At 38.0% G+C, this 17,456-nt stretch overlaps 1 protein-coding gene across 1 annotated transcript; it reads right to left on the bottom strand.

Annotated features, from left to right (window-relative positions):
* Positions 1–3,307: 3,307 nt before the first annotated feature.
* Positions 3,308–4,231, bottom strand: LOC131914239 (putative olfactory receptor 8G3). The gene has a single exon (XM_059266830.1). The coding sequence runs from the start codon at positions 4,229–4,231 to the stop codon at positions 3,308–3,310; it is 924 nt and encodes a 307-aa protein (XP_059122813.1).
* Between the last annotated feature and the right edge of the window lie 13,225 nt (positions 4,232–17,456).

The raw sequence follows: 17,456 nt of genomic DNA, 5'->3' as shown, positions 1-17,456 counted from the left end.
ATTTGGGGTAAGGGGAAGTGTGTGTTGGTGTGGGAGAGGTTGGAGGAGGGCAGGGAGAGGAAGCTGTGGTTGGGATATATTGTTTGAGAGGAGAATAAAAGAAAGAATTCTCATTTAACGACTGTGTTAAATAGCTGTTTGAAGGGTTGGAGAAATGACTCAGTGAATAAGAGTATCTTATATTCTTTCAGAGGATCTGAGTTCAGTTCCCAGCACACACATGGCAGCTCACCACCATCAGTAGCTTCAGTAACACAGAAAGCAACACTCTCTTCTGATCTTCACCTGTACCAGACATGCTCATTACGGCACCCCCCCCCCATAAATGAATGTAATAAAATTAAATTACTTATTTTAAGAACTTTTAAGAGTGAACACCCAAAGAAAATTCATCTTGAGAGTTGATTAATGGTAGTGACAGCTGATGGGTTCTCAATTGATAATTGAGAAGTAGCAGTAGAGTTGGAAGATTTTAAGATGCATTTAAATATGATTTAGGCTGGGCGGTGGTGGTGCACGCCTTTAATCCCAGCACTCGGGAGGCAGAAGCAGGCAGATCTTTGTGAGTTCGAGGCCAGCTTGGTCTCCAAAGTGAGTTCCAGGAAAGGCGCAAAGCTACACAGAGAAACCCTGTCTCGAAAAAACAAAAACAAAAAACAACAACAACAAAAAAAATACGATTTAGGGTCAGAATGAATAATGGTGATCACTGTAATGTGAAAAGAAGTATAATATTCAAGTAACATACAGACTGAATAGCTTATCTTTATATAATGGGGATATATATATATATATATATATGTATGCATGTATATATGAATATATACATAAAAAGAGGATGTGAATTTGAAAGCTTCCTGGGGACAGTGTTGTAGAGCTAAGGCCATTCACCCATCTTACTTTCAAATGAAGTTATGATAAAACCACAGTTTGTATGGTGAGGAGCCTGTGAATAAAACATACAGATAAAGTGGACTATATTATCTGACAAGCAGTCAAAGTAATTATACTAACCCGCAGTAGTTAGTTTTTTTAACTTGACCAGATTAAGAGAGGTCTAGGAATAGTTAGGCATGCCTCTGGGTGTGTATGTGGTACATTTCCAGGGATGATTTACATGAAGGACAGCAACAGAAGGGAGAAAAAAGACCCCTTCTGAAAATGGGAGGCACAATCTAAAGGTGCTGTTCCAGGTTGAAAATAACTGGAAGAGAGGAAGGCAGCATGAAACTTCTAGCGGCTCTCCTTTCTGATTATGTCTGTTGCTGCTGCTATCATCTGTACACTTCAGATTCCAGTTTGTTAGAACTTTTGACAGAGTGCTAGTGACTCTCCAGGGAGCTTCTATGCCCTCTGCTGGATTGTGACTACTGAGACATTCTAATTCTTACAATGACTACTGTTTTTTGTTTGTTTATGTTTTTGCTTCTCTAGCACACAGATAGTGTTTGTTGGATTGAATAGCTAACCAAATAAATTCTCTCATCATATTTACTAAATTTAACCCTTAATAAAATATATTTACTACGTATTATATTTCTGTATCCCCATGACACATGAATGAAAATATTTAAAAAAAAAAGAATATTGTATCAGAGTCTTCTTGGCTGTTAATAGAAGAATACAAAAATCGTGTTAATTGTGTGGTGGTGGTGGTGGTGGTGGTGGTGGTGGTGGTGGTGGTGGCACACGCCTTTAATCACAGCACTTGGGAGGCAGAGACAGGTGGATCTCTGTGAGTTTGAGGCCAGCCTGGGAAAGGCTCCAAAGCTACAGAGAAACCATGTCTAAAAAAAAAAAATCATGTTACCCTTTTACTGGGAATTGTCACAGAAGGACTCTGGATTGAACCTTTAATATTTTTGTACATAATCAGTAAGAATGTCCACATTATCTTGAAGATCCTTGAGGAATTTTTGAAAGTTATGGAGTTTAACCATACATTAATTGTTACAGAATTTTTAGATACTTATCTTAAAAGACAGTATCTGATTTTCCAGAAGTGGAAATAATAATTATGGACTTACTCTGGCAAGAAGTATTCTAGGTCCTAGAGGCATGGATGTAACCATGTAGATCTACAGAGCCACAATGCATCAATTAATTTTTAGTACAGTAGATAATAAACAGACAAATACAACAAGGAAAAGCAAAGGGCAAAGAAGGGGATATGTTTACTTGAACAATCACAGCATGTAACTATATCTGTAACTCAAATTTTAAAGTTTTGATTAAGTTGCCGAAGTAAGATATAGATTTGATATAAATTTCAAACTAGAAATTAAAGCTATTATCCAGCTCTGATTTTTGCTATTATTGAGTGCACATAGTAAAGGAGTTTAGTATTTCCACTTGGATGATGGGATTATCATCATGGTTGAGAATTCACTTGAGTTTATATCAATTAGTAGAAAAAGACAGGCAAGATGAATGGATTTGAGATGAACTGTCCCATGTGATTTTGGTATTCATTCTAATAGATCCCTCAATGATACGGATGACTCAATAGTACACATAGCAAATGATATCAAAGTTCATAGGAAGACAGTATATTGAAAATAGAACCCCCAAATGCAAAACAATGTTGACATACCCACCAGTATGCAATGGATTATTCAAATAATATAATAGTCACTAACAGGTTTACAACACCATTTTCTTTTCATTAAAAATTTCTGTTGACAATAATATTATTTCTATCACTTTAGGCAACACTGAAGCAGTTTTTTTTAAATACTTGACATCAGGGAATTCAGCTGAACACAAGGCTTTATATCTATTTAAAATTACCCAAACCAAAAATCATTTTGAGTAGTATCATGGTATAGCATCCAAACTCTATATGCTCAATTACTTCTTATGTTCAAGACTCTGAGCATACATTTTTTTCACTTGTAAATATGTGAATAACACTAAGACTTGCTCTGAGAGATATTATTATATAAAGTATCCATTTGAAGTTTTGGGTGCACATTATATTTTGAAAAATCTCAAGGATGAATACTAAAACTATCATCATTATCCTCATCCTCATAATAGGTTTCATTGCCATCACTATCATCATTGGCATTATTATTAAAACATAGAACTTTGGCTCTTTAAGCCTTAAGAGTTTTTTTCATTCTATACACTCTTTGGACATTGCAATATAAGTTCAAAGATGATATAAATGAGAATTGTGTAAGGGTTACATAGGAAAGCGTCATTGATATTCTAAAAATACATAAAGTAAGGCTAACAAATCTCAAACACAGGCAAAATACCTGTTTCTAATATGACAACAACTCCATTCATGAGTCTATCATGTTCACCTGTTAAGAATTTTCTTTATGGCTGATTTGACATCCTTATTTCTTAGGCTGTAGATCAATGGGTTCAGCATGGGAACAACAGTAGTATAAAACACAGATGATACTTTCCCTTGTTCCATTGAGCTTACTGATGATGGCTGTAAGTACATGAATGCAGCAGAACCAAAGAAGATAGCAACAGCAGAGATGTGGGAGCTGCAGGTGCTGAAGGCTTTGGACCTGCCCTCAGTGGAACGGATGCGCAGGATGCTGGCCATGATGAAGATGTAGGACATAAGGATGGTCAAGGCAGGTGTCAGGATATTTAATGCACTCAAGAAAAGAACCAACAGTTCATTGACATATATACTGGAGCATGATAGCTCCAAGAGTGGAAAAAGATCACAAAAATAATGGTTTATCACATTGGTCTTGCAAAAAACCAACTTTAACATAAAGCCTGTGTGAATTGATGACCCAATAAAACCCAAAGTATAAACTCCCACTGTGAGCCATAAGCAGAGATGATGAGACATGACAACATTGTAAAGTAAAGGATTACAGATGGCAACATAGCGGTCATATGCCATTGCAGCCAACATGTGACATTCTGCAATAGCAAAAACAAGGAAGCAGTAGAGCTGAGTCATGCATTCAGGGTAGGAGATGATGTTCTTCACTGTCACAAAGTTCACCAGCATTTTGGGGGTAATGACAGTAGAATGGCAGAGGTCAATGAAGGACAGACTGCTGAGGAAGAAGTACATGGGCGTGTGCAGGTGGGAGCTGAGCAGGATCAGGATGATCATGCCCAGGTTTCCCAGCACTGTGAGCAGGTAGATTCCAAGGAAGAGGAGGAGCAGGGGTAGCTGCAGCTCTGGTTTGCTTGAGAGTCCAGCCAAGATGAACTCGGTTACCGTTGAATGGTTTCCAGACCCCATTATGCTCTCATTATATTGTCTGAGGTTCTAAGTTTAAAACAGAGAAATGAGTACACTTTTGTGCATCATCTGTATTCTCTCTCTTCCCCCATCTCTCTGCCTCTGGGACTGTCCCTGTGCTCTTTCTCTATCTATCTCTACCGCTGTCTGTCTCTCCCCCCCGCCGTGTGTGTGTGTGTGTGTGTGTGTGTGTGTGTGTGTGTGTGTGTGTTTCAGAGAGACAGAGACTTAAAGCATTCTGGGGAGATTATGGTCCCTCATCAAAGCATACATTCCATAAAATTGTTTCTTAAGCTTCTCCATTTCCTTTGGACAAGGGATGACTGCACGATCAGAGGAAGAGGAAGAAACATCTAGAACCTTAAAATTAATGCTGATCACAACTTTTGAGGATGAGTGCAAGGTTTGTACTTTAAACTTCAATTTAAAACAAAGGATTATGTTTTATTTTTAAAGATTTCCCCCCTCTCAAATTCTCTGTCATATGTGTTGTCATGCATATTGCTTTTTATAATGCACAGTAATTAAATTTTATCAGATTAAGAACCAACAAGAATAATAAATATTTTCTTTCATTTCTATTTGTAACTCGATTCATAGAATTGTTTTCCATGGTGTAATTCTGACTATAAGTAGCTGACCAACTGGCTGGCTTGTCAATATAGTAGCTATCCTATTGAAACTGCTGCACTGTGTATCCCATATACTTCACTTAGTCCTGCTACCCTTCAGGGCAAAGAATAATTTCCCCATAGATGTTGTACTTGTATCTCAACAGCAGAGGCATTGTGCTTTCTTCTAACTTGGATAGTTCCCAGGGAAAAATCTATTGGCATACATTTAGTTATATTCTTCACCACTGTGGAAGAGAAACAATGGACCATGACTGACCTCTGCTAACTGGACTTCATTATTGAATTGGCAGAGCTCAAAATACTACTTGTATGAGAAGAGTTTGGAAGACCAACACAAGATGCATTCTTCATTGGTAGATTCTGTGATCATGAAGTTTATATGTACCCTCTAAGTGTTTATTGATGGTGGCTTGTAGATTATCAGAGCACTTGCAAAATGGAATTTGAAATTTTTATCAACCCACTAAGCTAATGATATAATGTAGTACTTCAAAATGACCAATATACATTTACTTTATATTAAAAAAAACACTTTCAAGCAACATCTGTACTATCTTCAGACCAGACTTGGATATTTTAAAAGAACATGGAAACCAGATAGTTTCAGAAAAAAAGTCAACAACTCTTGTTAGTTGGGGAATGTTTAACATAGTAGAGAGTAATTTGACAATATAGTAAAAATACACATATTACATGACATGTGTATCAAAATATTTATCTTATTGGTCTATTTAAAAGAGTATTAGCCACCTGTCAGAATGGCTACGATCAAAAACATTGGTGACAGCTTATGTTGGAGAGGATATGGAGCAAGGAGAACACTCCTCCACTGCTGGTGGGAGTGTAAACTTGTACAATCACTTTGGAAATCAGTATGTAGTTTCTCAGAAAATTGGGAATCAATCTACTTCAAGACCCAGCTATACCACTCTTGAGCATATACCTGAAGGATGCTCAATCATACCACAAGGACACTTGCTCAACTATATTCCTTGCTACTCTATTCATAATAGCCAGAACCTGGAAACAACCTTGATGCCCCTCAATCAAAGAATGAATAAAGAAAATGTGGTACATTTACACAATGGAGTATTACTCAGTGGTAAAAAACAATGACATCATGAAATTTTCAGGCAAATGGATAGAATTAGAAAAAAATCATCCTGAGTGAGGTAACCCAGGCTCAGAAAGGCAAACACATTATGTACTTACTCACAAGTGGATTGTAGATGTAAAGCAAAGGATAACCAGGATACAATCCACAGCCCTAGAGAAACTAGGTAACAAGGAGGACAACTAAGAGGGATGCATGGATCGCCCTGGGAAGGGGAAATAGATGAGATCTCCTGGATAAACTGGGGGTGGAGAAGAGGGGAGAGGATGGGGGTTGGGAACATGAGAGATCAGGACGGTCAAGTTGGGGGAGGAAGGGAGAGGGAGAGCAAGAAAGAAATATCTTGATAGAGGGGTCATTATGGGGTGAGGGAGAAATCTGGTGCTAGAGAAACTCCCAAGAATCCATAAAGATGATCCCAGCTAAGACTCACAGCAATAGTAAGGATGGTGCCTGAACTGGCCTTCTCCTGTAATCAGATTAGTAACTACCCTAATTGTCATCATAGAACCTACATCCAGTAACTGTTGGAAGCAGATGCAGAGATCCACAGCCAAGCACTGGACTGAGCTCCGGGAGTCCAGTTGAAGAGAGGGAGGGGGGATTATATAAGCAACGGGGGTAAGATCATGATGAGGAAACCCACAGAGACAGCTGAGCTGAGTTCCTAGGAGCTCATGGTCTTAAGACCAACAGCTAGGGAACCTGTATGGGACTGACTTAGGCCCTCTGCATATGGATGACAGTTGTGTAGCTTAGTTTGTTTGTGGGGCCCTTAGCCATGGGACCAGGATCTGTCCCTGGCACATGAGCTGGAGTTTTGAAACCTATTCCCTGTGGTGAGATGCTCTCAGCCTTGATGGGGGTGTGTGAATTGGGGTGAGGGGAGAAGCTTGGTCCTTCCTCAACTTGATAAGACATGCTTTGCTGACTCTCATGGGAGGCCTTATCCTTTCTGAGGAGTGGATTGAGGAGGGGGTAGAAAGGAGGTTGGGGGAGGGGACAGGAAGAAAGCAGGGAGGGGAAACTGGTTGGTATGTAAAATAAATAAAAAGATTTAATTACGAAAAGAGAAAATATGAGTATTGGCCTCACTGTATTTGTCAGTCTTAAAGTAAAATTAATGTCCTGAAGTACATTGCTTCAAAACCAAATAGGACATCTCAACAGTCAGACATGCTATGATTTCCTCAAATCCAGGAATGTCAGAGTATTTACTGTGTAGCCATTTTTCCGATATTGCTCAAGGACATAGAATTAGGCATATTAAGTCCCCTTTAAGACCTGTTCCAACTCTATTATTTTGTGACTTGATAATGCTAATGTTATAGATTAGACAATCTAAGTTCAAATCATTTCTCAAAATCCTATTTGCTGTGTGACCTCAGGAAAATTTATTCCATTCTTCAATTCACCTAGAAAGCAGAAATTTAAAAATCTGATGTGTAAAAGTTAAATTAATTGGCACATAGGCTCTGGATCAAGGTATGAACTTAACTGAGGACCATGTTGTTTACATTGAAATGTGTTGAGTTTCTCTCTGGGATGTCCTACATGAGTTAGCAATTTTTCTTCTCTTCCAAATTGTTGATCTGAATAATGCTTGGCTTATTGGCTTGTATATAGTAAGTGTCAAAAAATGCATTCAATAAAGTTGTCTACAGAAACTTAATATTCAGTTAAAACAAATTCACAAGAATGGAATACCATCTTCACACTGATTTAGCTAAAAGTGAGTGAACAATGACGTGTGTGACATGAGTCTATACTGAAGAAGACGTGGGGGAAATAGACTTCTCCTCAGTGTGGTCTCTAGAATTAGCATGGGTATAGATGGATAACTGCCGTGAACATCTGTGTGGACCAGGAGAGATATTGCAGCAGAAGATTATAAGGTTTTAAAAGATAACCATGGAAGTTTGTACTTACCCTTCTTCACAGCCAGTTCAGTTGGAGGTTTTTAGTCTCCATTTCACTGGATAGAAAATTGTCTTTGATAATGTGAGAAGGGAATAGATAGCTTCAAAGATTCTTGAGCCTCTGATCTTGACCTGCGATTAAGCTGGTGCTTCAGTCGTTCGTTCATGTGCAAAGGTTGGCTAATACAACACTTCCATATGTCAGAGAAAACCACAGTCTCATTAAAAACAAAAGTAATAATGACCTCTCAGAAGAATCCTATCCCATAGGTATTAACTGTGAGGGAAAAAGTCAACAATTAGAAATCCCCTTCCTCCACCGACTGTCAAGTGTTTAGTATCATCTAAGGTTATTTGCCCTTCTTATTAGACTCTGAATTCAAAACAAGGATGTGAGTACTCTCTCATTGTTAGAGTCTAGACATCTTAAACCAAGGCATTTGAAATTTCAAAACTTCAGCATAAATGTAAAACATATATTTAAAGAATTATCTCATGTAGTTTCTCCAAAAGGGAAAACAGAAACTAGAGAAGCTATATGCTTTCATTTACCTTTGTTGACTTTACTACCCTAACTGTATTTAAATATATAATACATTCAGAAGCAGTGATTTTTAGAATATTTTCAATTGTGGAATGAACACAAGCATATCTCATTTTGCTTTCCCATTAAAATATTCAGATATTATCAAAGACTCACAAGGAGTTCCTAACAAGACCAATAGACTGAGACAAATATTTTTTCTTTCTAAATTTAATAATAAAATATGAATGGACAAGGTGAACATATTTTTTGTAGGCTCTATTTTCATATTAAATTATTTGTTGAAGTAAAATTGCATTTTATGTTCTATTCACTATTCACTAACATACAGTTTTGAGATAATGGTAGCAATAAATTTTTGTTTACTTTGGAATTCTTTAAATTTTCTGGATGCAGAATAGAGTTTTAATGTACTTTATGCAGGTATTTGTCCAAACTGTTAAAACCTACCACTCAAGTTTTAAATAAGATTAGTAAAAATAAAGCTATCAGCAATTAATGGCTGCTGGCAAAAGGAAAATGGAATATCACTAGGTATATTAATCACATTCCAGGACAGGGCCCATGCCCAGGAATAGTTGATAGACACAAAATGGGCCCAATTTTGTTTTCTGCTTTTTTGTTTTTCATGGACTTTTTGTTTCATTTTGTTATTTTGATATATTTTTGTCTTGCTGGTCTCTTGTTTGATTGTTTAATGGGGTCTTTTTTGTTTTTGGATTTTGTTTTTTGTGTTTTTATTTTTTTTTGAGAGAGAGAGAGAGAGAGAGAGAGAGAGAGAGAGAGAGAGAGAGAGAGAGAGAGAGAGAGAGAGAGGCATGTTGTGTGGGGAGGAGGTGGGGAGGATCTGGGAGTAGTTCAGGGAGGGGAAATATATGATCAAAATATATCGTATGAATTTTTTAAATGAAAATAAACTAATTAAAAATAACAATCAATCAAGAAACAGACATCAAGACAGAGGACCTGTGACAGCCCTGCTGTGTGGGTCTTGTGCTTACTAACACAGGCTGGCACCTTCTCTTCCATACCCCAGTGCTGCTGGAAAGTGGGGATGGGGGTGGGGTTTGGAGTGTTTTAGGTAGCCAGAAGGGAACAGAGATCCATCTGTATTAGATGTATCATGAGCAGGAACTTCCTCCTGGTGTCCTTACTTGGAGCAGATATTAAAAGAAGAAAAGAAAGATGTTGCTGATCAACAATGGTACTATGCAAGACATAGTATATGACATCTACAGCATTCAGATGCAACACCATTTCTATAGCATGTATGATGGGTGGTATAGTGGGATGGGATGTCTGGTTAAAACCTGGAGCAGTAGGGAATGCATGGCAATTAACCACTTGTGCTTGTCACTGACAGGACTTTAAAAGCTGGAAAAGGATGGAATAAAAAAGCCATTCTGGGTGGGAAGCATCAGGAATAAAGACAAAGATAAAGACTGAGTTTAACATGATATGAGCCTTTCTAAAAACTGTTTTAAAAGTTACTAAAATACTGAATATTTTACTAGTGCTTTATATATCTTATTTTAGTCACATTTAACAGCATTATTTTTCTTAAATGCAATGCTAAGTCCAAATGTTAAATTCTCGGTATTAGTATTAGAGAAATGCCTCAGCTGTACACTGTACTTGCTTCTTGCAGAGGACCTCGGTTTGGTTTCCAGAATCCACATTGTGTCTCACAACAGTCAGTAACTCTGAGTCCAGGAGATATAATGCCCTCTTTTGGTCTCAGACACTAGACGCGCACATGGTATATATGCAACCAAAAACTCAGATACACAAGAAAATAAATCTTTAAAAGATACTAGGAAATGCTTTGGATACAACTGCATCATTTCTAAAAATGCAAAATTTGCAATATGAGGAAGAAACTGTTAGATATTTATTCCTGATATTCATTCTGTTTTCTTCTACAATGAACATTCTGAGTCTTAGTTTGACATGCTACTATCTAGATCAACATGGCATCTCTCAATATCTCTTGCAACTAAGTTTGCTTATGACTAAGTTCTTCGAAAAGGGATATAGGGGAGCTCCATGATTCCTGTGTCATACTCATCAAGGTATGAGGCACCCCTTTTTCCTTCCACAGATTTCTTTCTTACTGTCATGCAATGCAGATGAACCATTATGTAAGACCAAAAATGAGAGCTCCTCATAGCACATAACAATGAAAAGAAACTAATGTCTCTGGGTAACTATTCTACCACCTTGGGTGACCTTTTGACTGAATGTGATATGGTTTATATGTGTACATATGTGTGTCAAAATTTTGGTGTCTAATGTTCCTTCTAGTGACAACTAATGGTCCTTGAAAATGCTAATTTCATATGTAGAAACACTTTCTAGTAGAAAACAATATTCAGTTGTATCAGAGAAATGAAATACCTTGAACAAGAATATTACCCACCTTCATCGTAGTACTTAGTGACAAAATGTATTTACTCTGTGAAATTTTCTTAAATTATTAACATTTTGATTATATGAGTAATTTTGTAATTGTGTTTGATAAATTACTGTATGTATATGTACCACATAACACACATCTATGTGAGGATTGATAGACATGTATGAGTTTGTTTGTGCTGTAATAAAGGGCATATTATATAAAGAAGTCATTAGTATATGGAATGTGAGGAAGGCTATTTCTTCTAGTTTTCAAAGAAGAGAATAGTCTATTATACAGTTTTGGTGCTACACAGAGTGGGAAAATTGACAGGATCGAGGTGTTTTGTGTATTTGAAGGCCAGGTGAAGAAAAGGCAGCATAGCCCCAAGCCTGCTAGAGGAGGCAGCTGGTATTAAAGTTACAAGGCAAACAGTGCTAGTGCCCAAAAAAGAGGAATAAGGGGTCTAGTGCTACATCTCAGGACACAGAACAGCACAGGGGCAGGGAAAACACAGTGTTTCTTGGAGATATCCATGCTTGTCTCTTCCAGGAAACTTTTTTTTCAAATAAAGCTTGAGGATTTATTCATATTTCTCTTTGGTAACAATTACAGCAAGGAGGTAGGATTTTTTTAATAGTTGAAAGAAAAATTTAAAGTCAAGGAAAATTAATTATATTTTTATTATTCAAAACAACTGTACAATTTAAGTATATTTTGATCATACTCTTCCCCTCCTGCAAGTTCTTTGAGATCATCTCCTCCTTCCTATTCACACAACTTTAAGTTCTTTCTAAAAAAACAAACAAAACTCCAGGACAACAATAAATGACCCCCAAACCAAGAAAACAAAATAAAACTATGCCCCCAAACAAATCAAAACACCAAACTGTAACCAAATAAAAGCACATAAAAACCAAAACAAAAAACCTGTGGAGTTCATTATTTGTTGGTCAACTACTCCTGAATGTGGGACATTTCTACTGTATAAGGTTCCCATACCACACCTCAAATGCCTTTTAGCTTTAGCTGTCTCTACCCGTATTTCCTTCCTCAACACCCTTTTCCCTCCCCTGCCCACCTGTCCTCCCATTCCAGCTCCCTGGCTTCCATTTATATCTATCTATTTTATTTCCTTGCCTAATGAAATTCATCTGTTGCCTCTAGTCTCTTACTCCATACCTACCCCCCTGTGGTTATATGGATTATAGCTTGGTTATCATTTGCTTTACAACTAGTATCAACATATAAGTGAATACATACCATATTTGTCTTTCTGGATCGGGTTTTCCTACTCAGAATGATTTTTTTCTAGTTCCATTAATTTGCCTGCACATTTCATGATGTCATCTTTTTAAGTGGCTGAATAACTGTCTATTTGTAAATGTACTACATTTTCTTTATCCATTTTTCTGTTGAGTAACATCTAGGTTGTTTCCAACTTCTGGCTATTATGAACAGAGTAGCAATGACCATGATTGAGCAAGTGTCTCTGTAGTAATTTGAAGCATCCTTTGGGTTTATACCTAAGACTGGTTATAGCTGGATCTGGAGGTAAATTGATTCACAACTTCTTGAGGAACTGCCACACTGATTTCCAGAGTAGCTGGGTGAGTTTGTACTCTCACCAGCAATGGGTGACTGGCTATTTCTCTCACTCCACATCCTTGTCAGCATGAGCTGCCACTTGTTTTGTCGATTTAACCATTCTGATAGGTGTAAATGAAATCTCAAAGTAGTTTTGATTTGCATTTCCCTGAAGACTAAGGATGCTGAACATTTCTTTAAGTGTTTCTCAACCATCTGAGTTTCCTCTATTGAGAATTCTGTTTAGATCTGAACCCCATTTTAAAATTTGATTATTTGGCTTTTTGATACCTAGCTTCTTGAGTTCTTTATACATTTCAGATATCAGTCCCCTATTGGATGCGGAGTTGGGAAAAAAATTTTTTCCCCATTCTGTAGGCTGACACTTTGTCTGACTGACAGTGCCCTTTGCCCGATAGAAGCTTTTAAGTTTCATGAGGTCCCATTTCTTTTCTTTTTTCTTTATTTTTCTCTCATATAATACACCTCGACCAGAACCTCTCTTCTCTCTCCTTTCTTACTCCCCCTTACCTCTCCTCTCCCGCAGATCTACTGCTCCTCCATTTCCCTTCAGAAAAAAGCAGGCCTCCCAGTGATATCAAGCCAATTACAGCATAACAAGATGCAGTAATACTAGGCATATACCTTCATATCAAGACTAGACAAGGCAACCCAGTAGGAGGGCAAAGGTCCCATGAACAGGCAAAAGAGTCCATTGTTAGGAGTCCAAAAAAAAAAAAAAATCAAGCTAAAGAACCTAGTTCATTGGAAACTTCCTAGAACCTATGAGATTGACCCTAGCAAGGAGTCCTAGTAATGGAGGATATGGAGCCCAAACAAGTCATCTTCTGTAATGAGGTCCCATTTATTAATTTTTGATCTTAGTGCCTGTGCAAATGGTGTTCTGCTCAGATAGTCTTTTCCTGTGCCAACGAATACAAGGCTAGTATTCCCCACTTTATTGTCTATTATGTTCAGTATATCTGGTTTATGCTCAAGTCTTTGATCCATTTGGACTTTGAGTTTTGTGCAGGGTGATAGTATGGCTGTATTTGGATTCTACTACATGTAGCCACCCAGCTTGCGCAGCAGCATTTGTTGAAGATGCTGTCTTTTTTTTTCCAGTGTGTATTTCTGTACTCTTTATCAAAAGTCAGGTGTCTATAGCCATGTGGACTTATGTTTGGATCTTCAATTGAATTCCACTGATTAACTTGTATATTTTTGTGCCAATACCATGCTTTTTTATTACTTAAGCTTTGTAGTCAAAGTCAAGACAACTTGAAGTCAGGGATGGTGACACCTCTGGCAGTTCTTTTATTATTTAGGATTGTTTTAGCTATCCCCCCCGACTCCCTGTTTTATTGGCTTTGTGTTTGACAGTTCCATGCAAAGTATAATCTGATTATTATTGTAGCTCCCACCCTTTTTAATCTCCCTCCCACCAGTATTACTACCACTTCTGCTTAAAATTCTTTTTCCACATTCAGTTTTTATTTTTAGTTTTGCTGGGCTCTGTATCTCTGGTTCTTTATCTGTGTCTGTCTGCCTCTCTTTCTCTCTCTCTCTGCATGTGTGTGTGTGTGTGTGTGTGTGTGTGTGTGTGTGTGTGTGTGTGTGTGTGTTGAGACTCACTAAGTTAAACCAAGATCATCTGTGTGGCCATGGTTTTGAAACTACTCATTGGAGACTGCTGGGCTCCTCAATGGGCACATGACTAAATTTAATGATTGGTTCTTGCTTATTATCCATCAGTATATAATACTTCAGTAAGGAAAGATAGGGCTGTACAATGTTCCCTGTTCTGTCCTTGTTTCCTGATTCCTGATTGACTTATGATAGGTCCAATCTAGGCAGTGAGACCATGATATCATTGTCTGTGCCATGCCCAGAAGCTATTGTGTAGCCCTTCTGTAGCTGGAGTTTTCTCCAGTCCTGCTTGGGCCCGCAGCCACTCAGAACCAAATAAACATGCAGAGGCTTACATTAATTAAAACTGTATGATCTAATGGCTCAGGATTGTTCTTAGCTAGATCTTACATCTTAAATTAACCCATATCTATAAATCTATACCTTGCCACATGACTTGTGGCTTACCGGTATCTTTACATCTTGCTTCCTCTGTGTCTGGCTGGTGACTCCTGACTTAGCCTCCCTGTTCCCAGAATTCTCCTCTCTGCTTATCCCGCCTATGCTATACTTCCTGCCTGGCTACTGACCAATCAGTGTTTTATTTGTCAACCACATCAGGGCAACACATTCACAGCATACAGAGTGACATCCACAGCACCCTTCTTCCTTTCTCCTGGCTCTTACATTCACACTAATCCCCCCTTTTTCTGCTGCCTCAGAGGGGGTGGTATAAAGGTGTTGCTTAGGGCTGAAGGCTCATCTCTTACTTAGCATTAGCACCTTGAACAGTCTCATGTCTCTGTTTTCAATGTTGTCCATTACAAAAAAAGGTTTTTTTTGCTTGAAACTAGGAGTAGCATTTGCCTTTTACTATAAACACAAACATTTAGAAAGCAGCTTTGGGCCATGACAGTTTAGCTAAAGCAGTAGTCAGTTTGCTCCTCAGGTCTAAGAATTCCTCAGTATGTTTTAACTGGGTTTATGCTGTAAGGCATGAATTTGCTCTTGTGAAATAAGCCTCAAATCCAGTTAGAAAGTAGTTAATTATCCCCATAACGGTTGTGCCACTATTGCATTAGAAGACATCTTCCATAGTACTTTCTTACCCTCTCTTCAACTCATATTAGTCCTGTCCTGTACTTCCTAAAAGTTCCCTTTCTATGATCATGCCATTTTGTTTGATTTTGTGACCAACTGAGTTTAGCCAAGGCCATCTGCATGATCCTGGGTGGGAATCATTCCTTGATGGGTGATGTTGCTCTGTATCCTCTGAATGTGTTGCTGTGAATGTGTTGTTTTGATTGGTTGATAAATAAAATGTTGATTGGCTGGTAGCCAGGCAGGAAGTATAGGCAGGATAAGCAGAGAAGGAGAATTCTGGGAGAGGAAGGCTGGGACAGGAGATGCCAGCCTCTGGGGCATTTTTTTAAAATTATAACTGCACAGCTAGCTTAGTCAGTAGAGCATGAGACTCTTAATCTCAGGGTTGTGAGTTTGTGCCCCATGTTGGGCACCATTTGTAGTTGATGTTTTCTCCAGTCCTGCCCAGCCCCATGGACCCTGCAGCTGCTTATAAAATAATCACTCAGAAGCTTATATTAATTAAAACTGCTTGGCCATTTGCTCAGGCCTACCAATAACTAGCTCTTACATTTAAACTCAGCCCGTTTCTGTTAATCTATATGTTGCAACGTCTTCTGTGGCTTTACCTGTGTGCCATTACATGCTGCTCCCTGGACTGTGGGCTGGCATCTCCTGTCTCAGCCTTCCTGTCCCAGAATTCTCCTTCTCTGCTTATCTTGCCTATACTTCCTGCCTGGCTACTGGCCAATCAGCATTTTATTTATCAACCAATCAGAGCAACACATTCACAGCACACAGAGCAACATCACTCATCAATTCCTAATGAAATTTTTCAATTTCTTTAAGATTTCAGTAACACTCAGAAGGAATCAGTAACAACACAATCATCACCTATGGCCCAGAAGTAGCTCTAGATAATAAGGAAGCACCTTCTTTGGAGATGCTTTAGGAGAAGACAAGAAAAGTTCTGAAGATGCTGCTACCTCCAGGAGCAAGAGGAGGTGATATGGAACCTGATATATTTTTTGGAGACCACTTAGAGCTACTGAGATGGCCTGATACACAGTTACCTTCCAGAAGAATGAAATTAGTTTTTTGAGTGCAGTTTCAAAGAGAAGCAATGAAAATTCAGTTGCATAAGTGGAAAAAAGGGATTTTTTTTGGACATCTTCTCTGTTGTGGAGGCCCACAGAGGTTTCCTAGTGAGATATGAGCTTGCTTTACCCAGCAGGGCTGCATTAGAGGATTACATGACCATGTGAGTGGTTACTAGGTGATTGGAAGGGTCTGCATTTGGCTATGCTAGGGAGAGGTCTTTTGCTCTGCCTCTTGGCATTCCTATAAAAACCCCTTTAGAAGAGACAGAAGGGGCCAGTGGATATTGATGCAGGCCCTCCTGAACCTATTCTGTGTTTCTGTCTGTTTCTTCTTCATACTCCTTTTATACCTAATATTCTTTATCCCTTGCCTCTAGAGTACCCTGGGAAAAATGGGAAAATGTGGGAGCTGGCCTCCCACACTCTATCCATAATTCAGCCTTCTTTTGGAAATAGATACTCCTTTTGTAAATATCAGGGCTACTTGTCAGTCAGAAAACAATTTTTTTCAAATTTTCCTTTCCAGAGATGAATAAATATTTCATGTTGTGCAGTATTAAATTAATGCACTTCTGAATCTGCCATGTTCAATTATGTGTTGCAGACATGCTTACAAATATTAAAAAACACACCAACATAAGAATTCTTATTCTTATTTCTACTCTGCTTTGGAGGCTTTGTGCACAATGTGTACATTCTTATTTAATGATGTGTGTCTCATCCATTGTAACCTTTTTTGGAGGTAGAAGTATCTTATAACTCACAATATCACTCCATCACCTTTAACACAGTTCTGTGCACTTAGCAAAAATTAGGCATCATATTTTGCATATTTTATTTTTTCACAAAGTTATTTGTTTTGAGGATCGCAATGTCTGAAATTTTAAAAATGATACCTAATTAAAAAGGCCAATTACACAGATTTTTGAAATGATTAAAGATGTTGACCAAATATATTTATTTTCTGCCATAAGATAAATATGTCTTGCATAAAAGGAGCATTGTTCTACATACATAAAACATAATAATTAACAAGAAATCTTTAAAGTGTTTGATAAATTGCTTATGTGATACATGTTATGATGAGCAGATGGATTTTCTGCATTCCTAGTGAGATGTTGTCCTTTGTATGTCTTATTGGCTAAAACCCCTGGCAACTTAAAAATAAACAGTGTTAGAATAATTTCACAACCTGTGGCCATAAAAAAGCCTTTGAATT

The sequence above is a fragment of the Peromyscus eremicus genome, chromosome 7 (assembly GCF_949786415.1).
Source record: "Peromyscus eremicus chromosome 7, PerEre_H2_v1, whole genome shotgun sequence".
Lineage (NCBI taxonomy): Eukaryota > Metazoa > Chordata > Mammalia > Rodentia > Cricetidae > Peromyscus > Peromyscus eremicus.
The sequence above is the reverse complement of the archived record's forward strand: the minus strand, read 5'-3'. Positions and strand labels throughout refer to the sequence as shown.